Below are 19,080 nucleotides of genomic sequence, written 5' to 3'. Positions count from 1 at the left end.
GTTTCGCGAATCATCAGCAAGGCAAGTAACACTTTGATCATACCTTTTCTACTACCGAGTTTTATTGCATTAGATCAATCCTCACACATTGCATGATTAGGATCTAATTAAATTGTGGGATGGAAAGTAGATGAGGTAGCACCTATTACTTGTTATCATCAAACCTTTGGGAGTTACTTCTGCGTTTGCTTATTATGCCATGCTATGCTAGTAGACGTGGATTGAGTGATATCCATGACAGATGTGAGTTTGTTAATTAATGGTTTATCTAAGGTGGCAACTTAAACACACATCTGGGTGGATTGAGACACCTGGGTATTCCAGGACTTGCCTGTTTTCTTTTGGACCGCCACCCAGGCTCAAAGGGATCATGAGACTATTCATACTAGAAACTTCCGTGTGCAGCCATAAGCTATTATGGGCTCTAGCATAGTTGACTAAGCCGTGCGAACTCTTACAATGGTAGACTAGCAGATGTAGGGGATGTACGTGGTACGGTCTACCCGATCATAAGGTGCTAGCGCTTCTGAAAGACTATGTCTCGGTCATTCGTCTTCTCAAACACCATGTAGTGCGAGAAACCAAACGAAGGCGATCGAGTCTTGTGGAGAAAAGTGCGCAAACCTCTGCAGAGTGTAATAAACTAATCATGGTTAGCCGTGTCCCCGGTTATGGACATCTTGAGTATCTAGTACTTGGATTATCATGTGAATCTCAACATGTTACTCTAAATTAATTTTGTTGGGTTTTGTTTAATGATGATTACTTTAATTGGGATTGAGAATGCTGTCAACCATTCTTAATGTTTAACAACCACCATGATGGTAATAAAATTATTCTTTTGAAGTAGGGAAAAATTAGCTTTACGTAAAACTGTAACCATAGAGCTTTCCACCAGCCATATATGCATATAGTATAGTTGTTTCATTCCATTACTCTCTATGTGTTACCTTACCAGCATATTCCATGTGCTGACCCGTTTCGGGCTGCAACGTTAATATTGCAGACTTTTCAGACGACGATTAAGGAGTTTTAAGTCGTGGTTCTATACTCAGTGATGCCGTTGGAGTTGATGGACTCACTTATCTTCCAAGTCTTCCACTGTTATCGTTATTAGATGGCCTTAAGCCATATTTATTGTAATAAGTTCTTTTTTGAGACACTCGATGTAATAAGTGTGTGATTGCTACTCTGCTATAAATCCTCCGAATACTGTGTGATGTCAGCATTACTGATCCAGGGATGACACCAGAGCACAGAGATCAGACTGTTTGAGGTCTGGTCGCTACAAAATAACGGGCAGATGCGAGGCGCTAATAGGAGAGGTGTTTAATGCGGGCAACAGAGGGACGGACTCGTGGTGCTCGAGGCACCGGAGTAGGTTTCTCGGCACACGTGCTGATTTAATGGCGGTAGACGGGCTGACGGATGCCGATTCAATGCAGCGAGAAGGTGTGCGTAGCGGACGGTGCTCTTGGCCGGCGCGCCGCTCCAATGCCGGCTCTAGTGAGCGGTCGCATCCGCTCTGGGCCTACATGAACATGGAGCTGGCACTCTGGTGGGAAAGTGGATGAGGGAGAGTGGTTTTGTGTGGGCCAGGTTTATTGGACGCTTGCATGGCAGCGGTTCAGGCTCCTGCAAAGCCCCCCAGTTTGCTTTCGGTTTGCAGAAAAAAGGACATCAAGGTCGACTCGCGGACGGATATAGGACCACGCGGTCCGGAAGGTTGCGGGTGGTCGGTGTTGGAGATGCCGTCGGAGACGACAACGACAGGGGCATAGTTTTGCAAATTTTCAATTTGTCTGTGTAGATCTGAAATTTCATTTTTTTAGCGAATCTGAAAGACAATATTTTAGAAAGAATCAAAGAGACAAAGACAATGATGTGCAAGGAGGAATAACAGGCCATGGGCCTCGAGTGATCACAATCAGGCAACGCCATATTTGGGCCCGTCGGGTAAAATATCGTCATCGCGTTCTCTCTCCGCAGCCGAGCACGCGCAGCCGAGCACCCCTTCCTTCCCAGCTCCCTCCCTCTCTCCCCCGCCTCCCGAAGAGGAGATAACGCAGGACAAGAAGGTACTCGCGCTCTGCCTCCTCTGAATCCATCTGCCTCCGTCAAAGGATTCTTGCCGTGCTCTTCCAGCGGCGCCCTGCGTCCCCCAGCTAGGGCCGGCCGAATTTTCGTCTTTTTTTTTTTCATTTCATTCAGTTCCGCCACCTGCCGAAGTGGCGAGTTTCTCGGTGGAGGCTGCCACCACAAGAATGCGGTAGGGGCTGCAAACCCACCGGCCGACCAGGGGCGATGGCGGCGGTGCCGCTAAACGCGAGCATGGGGCTGCTCAATCTGGGCGGGTGCGGGGTTTTGCTCCCCTCCCTGCAGCCTAATTCGAGCGCCGGTCACTGCTTTTTGGTCCCGAGGAGGGACGTCTCCGCGTCGCCGTTGAGCTGGGGTTTGGTCAGACGAGGCAGGTTTCTTGATGCCGGGTTCCGGGCCGCGGGTGCCCTGGCTAGCGGCGAGGCCGGCGCCGGTTCGTCAGAGTTGCGGCACATCGAGAAGGAGCTCACTTTTAGCCCCACATTCACCGACTATGTGAAGATGATGGAGTCGGTGAAGTTGGACAGGAGCAAGAGTTTGCAGGGAGGCGATTCGGATGGCCGGAGTTCCAGGAGGAGGTTCACGGGCGATGGCGATGCATCAGCTGGTCGACGACAGGATAGAGAGTCAGTTGATCCAAGGAAGAAGTCATTTGAGAGGAATAGAGGGGCTCAAAGGGACAGAGGGGGTGACCAAGGCAGGGGTGAGAGGCTAGCGACGAATGACAGCGCAGAAGAATTTACTGGATTGGTGGGAAAAGGAATGGTGGGTGATGTTAAAAACAGCAATGATGGTCAGAGGAAAGTTGAAGAATATGTACAGAGAAGAATAGTTCGAGGCGAACGAAGCAGAATTGGGGACAGTACTGATACTGACGACCGCAAGCAGTTTCCATCAGCATCATATGTGAAGACTAGAGATAATAAAGGTGGTGTGGTTGTTCATGAATCAGCAGGGAACACAAATGCCCAGTCAAATGCACGGAAGGATTTACAAGGACGGGCAACTTCTGTTGTAAGCCGTACTTCTGTGACTCGGGATAGCAGCGTTATATTGAGGAACACCAGGTCTACCAATGCAAGAAGTAATATACAGGAGCATGACTTCAAATATCCTAGAGAGGGAAAAGTTTCCAGTAGCGAGGTCAATGCTGACAGTAAATTTCAAAGATACCAGCAAAGAACAGAGAATTCAATAAGAAATCTTGTAGGTAGTTTTAGAGATAATAATGTGGACTATAGCAAACCTATTGTAAGCAAAAGATACGGCCATACACAAACAGTGTCCGAGAACTATGGTCATCGGAGTGATAGTCTGGAGCGTGGAAAACCTGAAACAATGCGAATGCACAGAGGAGAAAATGTTCAACAGGGGAAGTTTGTTAGAAGAGATTCAAAAGCTGTTATTGATGATAGGGCTGCTTTCAAGACTTTTGAGGCATTCACTGATGTCAGGAACAGGCCACGGGCTCTTCAAATGGAAATAGAAGAAAGGATTCAGAAATTAGCTAGTCGGTGAGTCTTCATATAATTGCCTTTATTCTAATGCTTAAGTTATCATAGTTTTCTGATGTATAAGTTGAACATACTAGCCTCTTATTTTTGTTTGACATGCGCAGTAGCCTCTTATGATTGGTTAATGATGGTAGTTTACATGTACTCAATATTAATATTATCACTTATTTTTGCTATTATTATTTTTATTCAAATTGTATTTAAACTGCTCTGTATCTTTACTAGCGGCGCAATTTACCATCATCATTCACATCAAATATACGATAACTCTAAAGGTCTAACCTACTTAGCTTACATTCCCACCAATCCTTATAAAATCTTATATGATAAATCATTCCAGTGATAATGCTGAACTTCTAGAAAGATCACGCTCAGATATATTCTTCTAATGTTTAGTGGTTATGTACAGGTTATAAAGTGGGAATATGTATTCCGTAATCATTATCAGACTGTTCCAACTTTAATCATTACCAAGCTATTATTTACATTGTGATGCCTAGATGCAAACTATTATTTACAGTTTGTTTTGGAGAATTCTTGCATGCATTTATGCAGATAATTTTTTGAAAAGTTCATTACCGACTGTAACCCAGCAATGGAACTTGTAAGCTGAGCTGATTACGGAAATATTTTGTATTTCGTGCTTTCAGCATAACTGGTTATGATTCATCACATGGAATCACCACTATCTTATAATCTTAGTTAATTTCTTATAATTCTATATTTTGAAGGCTCAATGCTACAGATGTAAATATTCCAGAGTGGAAATTCTCCAAGATGATTCATGATGCACAGATCAAATTCACTGATCACTCTATCCTAAGGATTGTTCAAATATTGGGTCGATATGGAAACTGGAAACGTGTTCTGCAAGTTGTTGAATGGCTTCAATCACGTGAAAGATTCAAGTCCTACAAGAGCAGGTAGAATAGCTACCCACTTATATGCTTCTATGTTTTTTACCAATCTTAAATCTGCATTTTTTTTGTTTTTGTTTTTGTAGCATGCATTTTAAGTTTTTAACTGCTTTGATATATGTAGCACAACTGTAGTGCTGCCGAGTTGTTAACCATATCAATAAGTTGGTTGATCTATGTGCGCATGCTTGAAGTAGTTTCTTGATTAATTTTCCTTGGTACCTCCCCATGATCTCATTAAACGGGTATACTGCTTAGTATATGAAGTGCATATGATCTTTATAAGCACCTTCTGATGTAGGTATATTTATACAACAGTCCTTGATGTTCTTGGGAAGGCAAAGAGACCTTTCGAGGCATTGAATGTATTTTACACCATGCTGGTATAACTTGTACTTATCTTCATCTTATTTTATGCAAAAATATTTATCTTCATCTTATTTAGATGCTGTTCCTATATTTCATTTGCAGGACCAATTATCTTCTTATCCTGACATTGCAGCTTATCATTGTATTGCTGTGACTCTCGGGCAAGCTGGTCTTGTGAAAGAACTATTTGATGTGATTGATTGCATGCGTTCCCCTCCTAGGAAGAAGTTTATGGTGGGTCCTGTTCAGAATTGGGATCCTCGGTTGGAACCAGACCTCATCGTATACAATGCGGTGAGTTTATTTGTAGCAAATGTGATATGTGCGTGGAATCAGCACACCATGAGCATGGTGAAGTCTATCAGTTGAACATAACTGCTTCTGCTCGTACGTAGGTTTTGAATGCTTGCGTTCAACAAAAGCAGTGGGAAGGGACATTCTGGGTACTGCAACAGTTGAAAGAGAAGAATATTCGCCCAACTAATACAACATATGGTCTTGTAATGGAGGTATGCTGATCGTGATACACATACAAATACAATATAACACATACCCTTTATATTCTCTCCCACCCAACTATGCTGGGCCCTGAAGGGGAACTTCTACAGACCTCTTTAGATTTTCTGCAACATAACAAAGCATTATATATATATATATATTTTTTTGGATAGAACTACACATGAAAGTGTCCTGGTTTCCTACGAGCAGCTCATTATACAGAATGTTTCACCTGTAAATTTGTTGCTTAAGCTTGGTTCTTTTCTGATTTCCGCAACACCATGTTATATATACTGGGCACAATTCTTGTGCAGCATAATCCATTTTTAGTCTAGTTTAATTTCGTGGCAGTGCAGGTAATGCTTGTTTGTGGCAAGTATAACTTGGTGTATGAGGTCTTCGACAGGGTGAAGCAAAAATCAATACCTGGTGCACTGAACTATAAAGGTAATAACTAGAAGTTGAAATAATTAGTTTAAAGTTCATGTCTGAGACTTCATGCTGGTTACAGTTCTCGTAAATGCACTCTGGAGAGAAGGAAAGATCGATGAAGCAGTCATGGCCGTGAAGGATATGGAAAATCGTGGAATTGTTGGTTCGGCTAGTCTCTATTATGACCTTGCTCGGTGCCTTTGCAGTGGAGGGCGGTGCAAAGAAGCACTTCTCCAGGTATGGCTTACACAAGTGCAGTTAACGAGTTAATGTGTAATACATTTGCCACAGCTCACAGCTGACATTGATAGCGAAATTCCTTTTGTTAGTTAATTTCATCTTGATTTACTTGCAACTGTTAATTATTTAAAAAATAATAATGCATAAAAATAAGTTTACATTGGGCACACCGACGGTTAAGTATTTCAACTACGTTAGAATCAATGAGTTATTGTGATTTTACAATACAATATTTGTTATCATGACCTTATGAGGAGAATCAGTGTTATTCTTGATTGTACACTTGACAAGACATATATGGTTTAACAATTTTTGTTCTCAAGCTAGTACAGGCCTGATTGCATGCATTATATTTTGGTCGAAGTAGGCGTTGTGTGTTGGGACATGGAACTACTAATATTTAGATGCGAAGCAAGCAGTCAAAACTATTGAATTCATGCACCAGCCAACTCATCCAAAAGTCCGAATTGATGGAGGGAGGTGGGCAATATATTTCAACACTCCCCCTCACGTCTAGGCCATTTTAGTCCTTAGACGTGGGATCGATGTAGGCCGCAGAATCGTTTTATTTAATACTGCGTTGGCAGGGTCTTGAACTCAAGACCTCTTGGCTCGGATACCATATTGAATTCATGCACCAGCCAACTCATCCAAAAGTCCGAACTGATGGAGGGAGGTGGGCAATATATTTCAACAAAAACATATGGAATTCGGTTCCGACCCTCTAATTTTCATTGCAGAGCTTTTGATTTGAGGGTAGTTCCAGCCAGCTACTAATACTCTTTAAAATACATGTGGACGCAACTTAGGAAATGAGATCCAGGGATTCTTTTATTCAAATGATACAGGAATTTTAGGATTGGAATCTTTATGAAACTTTCTATATGGGTTGTTTGGTTTGTAGGATTGAATGCTGTTGGAGTTTTCTCAACGATTTCTTCGCACAACATTACAAAGGAAGTTTTCTATTGACTCTCAAATCACTTGGAAAGAACCCTTTGTTTCCCTTATGGTGCAATCAAACAAACTTTGGTTCAAATCCGATCCTATAGGACTTCAGTGGGCATTGCAATCCTGCATTTTTCCTATTCCCATGTTTGGAAAATCCTGCGATCAAAACTTGCGGCCACTTCCGTTTCATTTCGTTAGTGTTTAGGCTTTTGCTAGCCTAGTTCTTGTTCTTCTTCTAATACAAACTGACACACTTTTGGGCGTGTGTTCGACAAAAAAAAAAACTTTGTGATCATAAACTCGTAAGAGGACAGAGCACTACTACATTTGAGCCTCTGTATCTATATTTATAACCTCGTAACCTGTCTATGCACTATTTGTGTAATGTCCTCAGACTGTTTGTTTACTCTCAACTTTTGTCTGATAATAATTGTACTCAGGTTGAGAAGATATGCAAGGTTGCGAACAAACCGCTGGTTGTTACCTACACAGGACTTATTCAAACTTGCATAGATAGTGGAAGCATAGAAAATGCTAAATACATATTTAAAGAAATGTGCAACTACTGCTCACCTAATAATGTGACTTGCAACATTATGCTAAAGTCATACATAGATCATGGAATGTTTGAAGACGCAAAAGATCTGCTGGAGAATATTCTAAATGGCAGGATAAGGAGTAAAGCGGATTTGGGTGAACAAGCAATTGCAGACAAGTTTACTTTCAATACTTTCTTGGATGCTTGTGCTGAAGCAAAAAAGTGGAATGACTTCGAGTACGCATTTCGCAAAATGTTATCTAGCGGCTACCATTTTGACGAACGAAGGCACCTACGTATGGTACTTGATGCCTATAGGAGCGGGAAGGTACTTATCTCATATGCTCATGGTTTTGATTACCTATGGATGTTCTTAAAAAGATCTAGCTTATAAAGCTAGAATATTCATTTCACATAATTATTCAGGTCTAAGAGCATTCTGGTTAGCCAGTGATAATGTAGGTCATGCCTGACATGGTGATAGGAGCATGTTGCCATATGGCGTAATTATTTTTAAATTGATACACAAAGGCCATATCAAAGTCCCTGCCATTCAGTTTGAAACGTATGCTAAACCTTTTTTGGGGTGTAAATACATGCAGACATTTGGGCCCTCATGACAATATGCCTCACTAGATTGTATCCGTAGCCTTAAAAAGGAATTTCAAGTAAAAGAGTAGCATGATAGAATAGGCATTTCAAATTGAAATTACATTAGGCACAATAGGTGTCGAACTGGTTGGTTAATCCATCTGGAGTGTCTGTTCTCACCCTTGCTATCTGTTGTCCGTCATTATTCAGGAGCAGCTGCTGGAAGACGTATGGGACTACCTGTGTCACAGTGGTCGGGTTCCACCGGCTGCCATGATAATGGAAAGATTCTGCCTAAAACTGAGACAAGGCCATACGACGGCAGCACTCTCCTGCATCAGCAGCTTTGAGGAGAGCAAGATAGGCAGCGTTTCCTCCAAGTCGTGGTCGAATCTTCTGAACCGGAACGCGGACCTCCTCGACGAGGAGAGCGTCGCCAAGCTTGTCCATGAACTCGATGACTTCTCAAGGCCAGGGATTTCCTGCCATTCCTTGTACGAAAATGTTCTGAGCAGCTGTACAGAATTCCTTCGTGGTTCTGGTGGAAAGGCGCCTTCTGATGGACGGATGCCTTTCTGTAATTCTTGACCGCCATGTTAGCCTCCTATCCTTTTCGTCGTTCAAAGTTCGGTTATCAGTGGGTAGGGAATCACTGGTCTGCTTGTGGCTTTCATGCTCTTTTCCAAGAAGACCAACTTTGATGATATACTACTGTACCAGAGTAGGAGTAGCATTTTGGTTGGGTTGGTTGCTGGTAATTAGCAGAAGCAACCTTTGGCATTGCCATCGTCACCCTTGGCGATGCGTGGCGTAAGCATGTTCGCTTGTTGTTTCATCATCTAAATGGTGTAACAGTGACAGTGCGAGTAGCTGGTATCACTATGATAGGATACATGGACGATGGTGCATGTTGATAGCTATATGTTCAGTCAGACAAAAATTTCCGAGTGTGTCTAGTTGCAATGGATTTGCAGAGTCTAAAACTATGTCCGCCGCTTGTTTGGTAGGGCTGGTACAAATGATCTTTTGTCTCCGGAAGGCTCCATCTGGAGAAATTTGCGCTCCTGTCGATAGAGTTTCCATCTGTTTCTACGCTGCGTTCGATTGGGACCAGCACACAGGGACAAGCTCGTCGCCGTCGCCGGATTGGTGCCAGTTAGAGCATCTTCGACTGGACCCTTAAACCGACCGCATACGTCTGGACCGTACTATGACAGCGAAAATCATCTAATACGGGTCTGTATTGATGTGCGGCGTGGTTTGAACGTACTTTTCCCGCAACAAACATTGAGGCTTTTCGGGGGTTCGGACACCATCCACGCCCGCTTCTGACCGCATTGGCCCACCCAAACCGCCTCCCCCTCCCCCGCGTGCGTTCCCATCTGGCGCCAGCTGTCCTTCCCTGTCCGTAGACGGATAACGGAAGAAAATTTGCGGGTTGCTATTGGAATGCCGCCCTTACCATTCGATGCGCAGCGTGGTTCGGACGTAATTTTCCCCGCAACAAACATGGGGGCTTTGTGGGCGTTCAGACACAACCCATGCCCGCTTCGACCACATTGGCCCACCCAAACCCCCTCCCCCGCGCGCGTTTTCATCTGGCGCCAATTGTCCTTCCCTGTCCATAGACAGACAACGGAAGAAAATTTGCGGGTCACCGTTGGTATGCCGCTCTTGCCAGCCTTACCGCACGACACGAGTGATTTAACTATAGACATTCATGCCGTGCCATACCAGCCTATCACTCTCCACTCCATGTTAAGATCCAAAGAAAAATCTACCACTCCTCTGATCAGACGGTGATAGCTTTGGACCATGTAGCCGCCTTCTCCTCTCCTCTCTAACCTTAGTCGTCACCCTTAAGATCTTACTAATTATTTTCACCGGTGATCACCACCACCTAGCCTCTGACAATCTCAATGGCGTCGTGAGGTTGGGGAGGCTATTTTTCATATTTTTAGGTATGCCACTGTTCGTTCTCTCGGCAATGACGGTGATAATATCGGCTTGCGCAATAATTGTCATCATTCTCCTTCCACATGGTATTGTCTCCAAGCTCCAAGTCAATCGAGATGTGAGTTTTGTGCCACATCGATTTGGAGTTCCAGATCGTGTAGTCCGGTCAACCATGGCATGACTTGTTTACAACTCTTATGGGCTCATATGGGTGTGTGGTGTGAATCCTGATTTTCGGGAGCGGCGACAACTGATACTCTCCTTTCCAAGCTTATGGTGATGCCCCGACCTATGCGTAAAGATTATCTTTTTATTGTTGTTCTACCTCACATGACAAACCTCCTTTCGTGGTGGATTTCGACAGACTTTTTATATCTATAGATGTTTAATGCACCGTCGATCTTATGATCTACTTGAAGACGTGGTTAAATAGAGAGAATGATGGTACCTAAAGGGATCTAGTCGGCAATGATGATGTCGCAATAGTTTTTACTTAGGTTCAGACAACCCTTGATTGGTAAAAGCCATATCTCCTGCTTATGGTGTACTTGATCAATGGGAAATTGCTACAACGGAGTATATCCGGCAAGGCTTGACCTATGTAACCTATGGAGAACTAGGTCAAGGCTTGACCTATGGAGAGCAAGGCATGCCTTTTATATAGTTTGGCATGTGCTGGTAATTAGGTAGTTTTCTTCAGAGAGATACAACACGATATGGTGCTCCCACAGTTACATGGAATATATCTCCTGTAACGAGCATATTCCAGACTGAACGCGCACAATGTTATCTATTCCGAGTGCATGCTCACGCGAAATGTTATCCCCTTTGGGTGCATACTCGTAGTTAGACTTGGTTTGTGCGCGCCCATAGGGTATACCCCTCTGACTATATACCTAAACACATCTACAATGCCCTATTCTGGCTAGAACGATAATTCAAGAGTTTGGTTTTGTTGAAGATGAAGGCTTTCAGTGATTTGTTTGATCTTAGTTTGTGTGCTTGTTGGGAGACTTTCTGTGAAGATCACTTCACTATCCTTCAGACATGACATTTCCAAGTCTTGTATTTCATTTTGTAAACGACATTTTGCCTAGTTTATCAGTTTAATGGAACCCATGGTTTTCTATATAAAAAAGAAACTTTGAGCCATGTAGAATTATATTTATTTATCAAAACCCTATGTTAATGAGTCAAAATATGTCATGTAATTTAAAATGGATGGTGTATGATGCTAGAGAATATTCTTTTCATGAATATCCCTTGATTTATGGGCATTAGCTTTGCTGTTAGCAGTCCCTTTGCAAAACACAGGGAACACAAGATGTACTTTTATAATGTGTTTGGTTGAGGGTAATTAGTGAAGGAAATATGCCATAGAGGCAATAATAAAGTTGTTATTTTATATTGTATTTCCTTATTCATGATAAAAGTTTATTATTCATGCTAGAATTGTATTGATCGGAAACTTAAATACATGTGTGAACACATAAACAAATACCGTGTCCCTAGTAAGCCTCTACTAGACTAGCTCGTTGATCAAAGATGGTTAAGATTTCCTAACCATAGACATGTGTTGTCATTTGATAACGGGATCACATCATTAGGAGAATGATGTGATGGACAAGAACCATCTGTTAGCTCAGCATAATGATCATTTAGTTTATTGCTATTGCTTTCTTCATGTTAAATACATATTCCTTCGACTATGAGATTATGCAACTCCCGGATACCGGAGGAATACCTTTTGTGCTATCAAACATTGCTACGTCTTGAGCTTGCGTTGGTTTTCCCCGAAGAGGAAGGGATGATGCAGCAGAGTAGCGTAAGTATTTCCCTCAGTTTTTGAGAACCAAGGTATCAATCCAGTAGGAGGCCACGCTCAAGTCTCTCGTACCTGCACAAAACGATAGCTACTCGCAACCAACGCGATTAGGGGTTGTCAATCCCTTCACGATCACTTACGAGAGCGAGATCTGATAGATATAATCTTTTTGGTATTTTTGGTATAAAGATGCAAAGTAAAAAGTAAAAGCAAAGTAAAAAAGCAAAGCAAGATTAAAGTGATGGAGATTGATATGATGAGAATAGACCTGGGGGCCATAGGTTTCACTAGTGGCTTCTCTCAAGAGCATAATTATTCTACGATGGGTGAACAAATTACTGTTGAGCAATTGACAGAATTGAGCATAGTTATGAGAATATCTAGGCATGATCATGTATATAGGCATCATGTCCGTGACAAGTAGACCGAAACGATTCTGCATCTACTACTATTACTCCACTCATCGACCGCTATCCAGCATGCATCTAGAGTATTAAGTTAAAAACAGAGTAACGCCTTAAGCAAGATGACATGATGTAGAGAGATAAATTCATGCAATATGAAATAAACCCCATCTTGTTATCCTCGATGGCAACGATACAATACGTGCCTTTCTGCCCCTTCTGTCACTGGGAAAGGACACCGCAAGATCGAACCCAAAGCTAAGCACTTCTCCCATGGCAAGAACTACCAATCTAGTTGGCCAAACCAAACGGATAATTTGAAGAGACTTGCAAAGATAACCAATCATACATAAAAGAATTCAGAGAAGATTCAAATATTATTCATAGATAGACTTGATCATAAACCCACAATTCATCGGTCTCAACAAACACACCGCAAAAAGAAGAAGATTACATCGAATAGATCTCCACAAGAGAGGGGGAGAACTTTGTATTGAGATTCAAAGAGAGAGAGGAAGCCATCTAGCTACTAACTATGGACCCGAAGGTCTGAGGTAAACTACTCACACTTCATCGGAGGGGCTAGAATAATGTAGAAGCCCTCCGTGATGACGGCCCTCTTCCGGCGGAGCTCCGGAACAGGCCCCAAGATGGGATCTCGTGGATACAGAAAGTTGCGGCGATGGAATTAGGTTTTTGGCTCCTCTTCTGATCGTTTGGGGGTACGTAGGTATATATAGGAGGAAGGAGTACGTAGGTGGAGCACCGAGGGGCCCACGAGGCAGGGGGCGCGCCCTAGGGGGGCGCCCCCACCCTCGTGACCGCCTCTTTCGTTCCTTGGCATAGGGTCCAAGTCTCCTGGATCACGTTCGGTGAGAAAATCACGTTCCCGAAGATTTTATTCCGTTTGGACTCCGTTTGATATTATGTTTCTCTGAAACACTGAAATAGGCAAAAAGCAGCAATTCTGGGCCGGGCCTCCGGTTAATAGGTTAGTCCCAAAAATAATATAAAAGTGGAAAATAAAGCCCAATATAGTCCAAAATAGTAGATAATATAGCATGGAGCAATCAAAAATTATAGATACGTTGGAGACGTATCAGGCATCCCCAAGCTTAATTCCTGCTCGTCGCTGAGTAGGTAAATGATAAAAAGAGAATTTTTAATGTGGAGTGCTACTTGGCATAATTTCAATGCAAATCTTCTTAATTGTGATATGAATATTCAGATTCGAAAGATTCAAGACAAAAGTTTATATTGACATAAAAATAATAATACTTCAAGCATACTAACAAAGCAATTATGTCTTCTCAAAATAACACGGCCAAAGAAAGTTATCCCTACAAAATCATATAATCTGGCTATGCTCCATCTTCACCACACAAAATATTTAAATCATGCACAACCCCGATGATAAGCCAAGCAATTGTTTCATACTCTAACTTTTTCAAAACTTTTTCAATCTTCACGCAATACATGAGCGTGAGCCATGGATATAGCACTATAGGTGAAATAGAATGATGGTTGTGGAGAAGACAAAAAGGAGGGGAATATAGTCTCACATCAACTAGGCATATCAATGGGCTATGGAGATGTCCATCAATAGATATCAATGTGAGTGAGTAGGGATTGCCATGCAACGGATGCACTAGAGCTATAAGTATATGAAAGCTCAAAAAGAAACTAAGTGGGTGTGCATCCAACTTGCTTGCTCACGAAGACCTAGGGCAATTTGAGGAGTCCCATCATTGGAATATACAAGCCAAGTTCTATAATGAAAGATTCCCACTAGTATATGAAAGTGACAACATGAGAGACTCTCTACTATGAAGATCATGGTGCTACTTTTAAGCACAAATGTGGTAAAAGGATAGTAGCATTGCCCCTTTTTTATTTATTTTCTCCTTTTTTGGGCCTTTCTTTTTTTTCTTTGGCCTTTCTTCTTCTTTTTTTATTGGGACAATGCTCTATTAAATGATGATCATCACACTTTTATTTATTTACAACTCAATGATTACAACTCGATTCTAAAACAAAGTATGACTCTATATGGATGCCTCCGGCGGTGTACTGGGATATGCAATGAATCAAGAGTGACAAGTATGAAAAAATTATGAACGGTGGCTTTGCCACAAATACTATGTCAACTACATGATCATGCTAAGCAATATGACAATGATGAATGTGTCATGATGAACTAGATGGTGGAAAGTTGCATGGCAATATATCTCGGAATGGCTATGGAAATGCCATAATAGGTAGGTATGGTGGATGTTTTGAGGAAGGTATATGGTAGGTGTATGATACCGGCGAAAGGTGCACGGTGTAAGGACATATTTATCCCTAAGTGTTTTGGTGATTGATGACAACGCATTTGCGGACTAATCGTGTGCCATGAGTATTCCGGACACTTCTTTGCTAGGCACAATATGATTGGGTGCCCCTCGAAGACTGACGAAGACGACATCTTTTCTACGTTTCTTTTTGGTGGATTTGAGTCGTAGGAAAGCCGTACTATTAAGAAGGGGTCCGCGTTGGAAAGGTTTGGGTGGAATCATCACGTACACGTCTCCTTCTTATCCCCTCCTTCTTCCTTGGAGCTTCCTCCGTTTTCTTGCCTCCCTTGTCTGGCTGCCGTTGTTGGTTGCGGTAGTACTACTCCTGGGTTAACGGTAGTACCGTAGGCATCCGCGGTAGTATCGCGCGGTGGCGCAGTAGTACCGCAGGTGCCCACGGTAGTACCGCTCCCCTGGAGCCGCACTACCGCTGCCCACCAGGCTAGTGCCGCCCCTTTGCGATAGTAGGAGCGGACATTATTTTTTACATCCACACCTACCGCGATAGTACCGCTTTCGCCGTGTGGTAGTACCGCGCTATGCGGTCAGGCAGTAGTACCGCCCCTCCGCAGTACTACTGTGTCGGGTTTTTGCTACTTCTGTTTCTTTGCGGAAGTAGGCACGGAAGTTTTCCTTCTCCCCTGGCTGGGACTTTTGCCTCGCGGTAGTACCGCATGGGGGGCGCGGTAGTACCGCGCGTGCGGAAGTTCCGCCCCCAGCTTCTGTGCGTCTGTTTATCGGTTCTATGCTGGGGTTGCGGCAGTACTGTGGGTCGGTACGGTAGTACCGCACAGCCGTGCGGTAGTACTGCTTGGTTGCAAGCAGTAGTACCGCGCGGCCTTGCGGTAGTACCGCTGGCCAGGCGCGGTAGTACCGCTGGCCGCGGGCTGGTTGGTGGGTAACGGTTGGATCTTTTCCACACACTATATAAGGGGTCCCCTTCTTCCCCGTTGACTTACCTCTTCTACCACTAAGCTCCATTATTGCTCCAAGCTCCATTTTCGCCCGATCTCACTCCCTAGCCAACCAAACTTGTTGATTTGCTCGGGAGTGGTTGAGAAGGCCCCGATCTACACTTCCACCAAGAGATATTTGATTCCCCCCACTAATCCCTTGCTGATCTTGTTACTCTTGGGTGTTTGAGCATCCTAGACGGTTGAGGTCACCGCGAAGCCATAGTCCATTGTGGTGAAGCTTCGTGGTGTCGTTGGGAGCCTCCAATTGAGTTGTGGAGATTGCCCCAACCTCGTTTGTAAAGGTTCGGTCACCGCCTCCAAGGGCACTGTCGGTGTCAAAACCGGCGGATCTCGGGTAGGGGGTCCCGAACTGTGCGTCTAGGCGGATGGTAACAGGAGACAAGGGACACGATGTTTTTACCCAGGTTCGGGCCCTCTCGATGGAGGTAAAACCCTACTCCTGCTTGATTAATATTGATGATATGGGTAGTACAAGAGTAGATCTACCACGATATCAGGAGGCTAAACCCTAGAAGCTAGCCTATGGTATGATTGTTGTATGATGAAGTTGTCCTACGGACTAGAACCCTCCGGTTTATATAGGCACCGGATAGGGTTAGGGTTACACAGAGTCGGTTACAATGGTAGGAGATCTTGAATATCCGCATCACCAAGCTTGCCTTCCACGCCAAGGAAAGTCCCATCCAGACACGGGACGAAGTCTTCAATCTTGTATCTTCATGGTCCTGGAGTCCGGTTGAAGGTATAGTCCGGCTACCCGAACACCCCCTAATCCAGGACTCCCTGAGTAGCCCCTGAACCAGGCTTCAATGACGACGAGTCCGGTGCGCAGACTGTCTTCGGCATTGCAAGGCGGGTTCCTCCTCCAAGTTCTTCAAGAAGATTTTAAACACCAAGGATAGTGTCCGGCTCTGCAAAATAAGTTTCCACATATTGCCATAGAGAGAATAATATCAACACAAATCTAATCTGCTGACGTATTCCGCAGCGTGACATCACACTATGGCCAAGTCCTTTACTCGAATCGTTTTTTACTTTTCCACCTCAGCACGTTTTGTGAGGCGGTTTCCTTGGCATGTCTTGTCAAAGCAGAGGTCGTGTCCCCCCTTTTACGGGATTCTCATCAATACGGACGTGGGTAACCCAACTGCGCCATTCATCATGGCGCTTGGGAGGCAAGCGAGTTTTACTAGGCTGGTGGGGACGCACAACCGCATCCGCCCATATAAGGGGATAAGGATCCACCTTTTTACCTACGCCTTCTTCCTCCTTTGCCTATCCATCTCCTACGCACTCGAGCTCCAGCGCCCAAGCCCGCACTTCCCACCTCAACCTCCTCCAGCAATGTCCGGAGCGGGAGGCAAGTGGATGATCCCCTCTGTCACGGAGGGCCATGTCAAAAAGCTAAGGAAGGTCGGATACTTGTCCAAGGACATCGCGCACCGGCTTCCCGAGGAAGGGCAGCTTCTCCCCACCCCAAGGCCCCATGAGAGGGTAGTATTCCTTCCCCACTTCCTCCGTGGACTGGGTTTCCCACTCCACCCATTTGTCCGGGGGCTCATGTTCTACTATGGCCTGGATATCCACGATCTGGCCCGAACTTCGTCCTCAACATCTCAGCTTTTATCGTCGTGTGCGAGGCTTTCCTCCGCATCCGCCCCCATTTCGGCCTCTGGCTCAAGACCTTCAACGTCAAGCCCAAGGTGGTGCGCGGCAGCCAGGCGGAGTGCGGAGGCGCCATGGCGGGCAAGATGGCCAACGTCCTATGGCTCGAGGGCTCCTTCGTGGAGACCCTGAAGGGGTGGCAATCATGGTGGTTTTACATCACCGAGCCGCACGATCCGAAATGGATCGCAGCCCCCGAGTTCTGATCCGGACCCCCCACGCGGCTCATGTCCTGAAAAGAGACGGGCCTGTCGTGGGGCGACGAAAAAGAGGTGACCGGATTGCAGACATGCATCCAGTCCCTGGTGAGCAAGCAGATCAAGCTTGTCAATGTAGTCCAGGTCATGCTCGTCCGCCGGATCCTCCCGTGTCAACAACGGGATTTTACTCTATGGGAGTTCGACCCGGCGCAGCACCAAACCCTTAACAGGCTCTTCGACACGACGTATGAAGACGTCTGGAAGGTGCTAACCAAAGGCACCGAGGCTCCCACATCCACTTCCGAGGACCGCGGATACAGCTCGCAGCAGCACGCTAGCGAGGTAAGCTATTTTCACCTTTTACAGGATGTTAAGTTTTTCCATAGTTTGACTCTATACGGGATCTAAACTCCCTCACCTTTGACAGGCTTGGCAGGCGCAGTCCGGATCAATTAACTGTCCGGCTCCCTTGCCTGAAGACCCAGCCCCTGCTCTCCTAGTGGAGCTGCTGGTTCCGGCGCCTTATGTGGTGCCAGAGAAGAAGGCCAAGAAGAAGAAGGCCACGGGGACTCGAAAGAGTGCCCGTAATGTGGTGGTGTCGGACTCATCATCCGATGAGTCCGAGACGCTCTCCTCCCGTGAGAACGAGGAGGAGGAAGAAGAAAACTCTCCCCCTCCAGCGGGGGGAGGAAAGAAAAGGAAGGCCGCCCCAACGGGGGAGACCGAAGGGTCCAGGAAGAGGAAGACCCCTCCGCCGAACTACTCCCCCGACGCCGAAGAGGACGAAGAGGAGTGGCCAGATAGGGCCAAGCGTCCGGCGAAATCGTAAGTATTCAGATATCAGAGTAACTCATGATGTTCCTTTGTCGCACAGCTTTCCCTAATGCCGAACATAATTATGCAGCCCGCCCCGGGCCGAACTCAACGAGTCGTTGAGCGGCTCCCTGGATTCATCGGACGTGAACTCAGTTCCGCCCGCTGTCTCCCCCCGCATTGCGGATGACGCCGAAGTGGCATCGCAACAAGCTCCGGGGCAGGAGGAGGTGGTCCTGGAGGAGCCGCAAGGCGGCCTCCCGGACCCCAGGAGTAAAGGGGACAAGACCCCCCAGGGCTCCAAGTCCGGCTTTGAGCCGGACACCGCGCCAGAATCTTCAACAGTTCTGGACCGCGGTAGGCGAACTCCTTCCAAGAGGAGCAAGCCTTCTGAGCCGGCGGCCTCCGTCCAACCGGAGGTGCCGGACAATCTGCTGGAGGTGCTTGACGGTGCCTCCATCAACGAGGAGCACCGTACTATTATGAGTACGGTGATCCAGAAGGTTTAGTCCGCCAAGAGCGGACTGAGTGAAGCTTGCGCTAGCCTCCTAACAGGCTTCGAGGTAAGTAAAAAATATGTAAGAATATAACCGCATAGACAGTAGCCCCTGATGCTCTGTTTGGCGTTCGGAAAGAAAAGCCGAATAGAGGATCTATTAAATTTCGCAGGAGTCTAACAACAAAGAGTCAATATGCGTATGCAGGCTTCGCTACTAGCCACCGCCGCACTGACTGCGGAGGTGGGTGCCCTGAAACA

At 45.2% G+C, this 19,080-nt stretch overlaps 1 protein-coding gene across 1 annotated transcript; it reads left to right on the top strand.

Annotated features, from left to right (window-relative positions):
- Positions 1 to 1,976: 1,976 nt before the first annotated feature.
- Positions 1,977 to 9,133, top strand: LOC123061903 (pentatricopeptide repeat-containing protein At1g30610, chloroplastic). The gene is made up of 9 exons (XM_044485187.1): positions 1,977 to 3,611; positions 4,343 to 4,534; positions 4,830 to 4,911; positions 5,000 to 5,191; positions 5,293 to 5,406; positions 5,752 to 5,842; positions 5,907 to 6,064; positions 7,459 to 7,884; positions 8,358 to 9,133. Exons 1-9 carry the CDS (start codon positions 2,305 to 2,307, stop codon positions 8,733 to 8,735), a joined length of 2,940 nt encoding a protein of 979 aa, XP_044341122.1. The 5' UTR covers positions 1,977 to 2,304; the 3' UTR covers positions 8,736 to 9,133.
- Positions 9,134 to 19,080: the final 9,947 nt, after the last annotated feature.

The sequence above is a fragment of the Triticum aestivum genome, chromosome 3A (assembly GCF_018294505.1).
Source record: "Triticum aestivum cultivar Chinese Spring chromosome 3A, IWGSC CS RefSeq v2.1, whole genome shotgun sequence".
Lineage (NCBI taxonomy): Eukaryota > Viridiplantae > Streptophyta > Magnoliopsida > Poales > Poaceae > Triticum > Triticum aestivum.
This window is presented reverse-complemented; position numbering and strand designations above follow the sequence as displayed.

Bases quoted from the DNA above. Each gene is read 5' to 3' on its own strand.
- LOC123061903 (XM_044485187.1), top strand. From the start codon at position 2,305: ATGGCGGCGGTGCCGCTAAACGCGAGCATGGGGCTGCTCAATCTGGGC. The intron at 4,535-4,829 runs GTAGAATAGCTA...CTTCTGATGTAG, and splicing joins TTCAAGTCCTACAAGAGCAG to GTATATTTATACAACAGTCC. The intron at 5,843-5,906 runs GTAATAACTAGA...TGCTGGTTACAG, and splicing joins TGGTGCACTGAACTATAAAG to TTCTCGTAAATGCACTCTGG.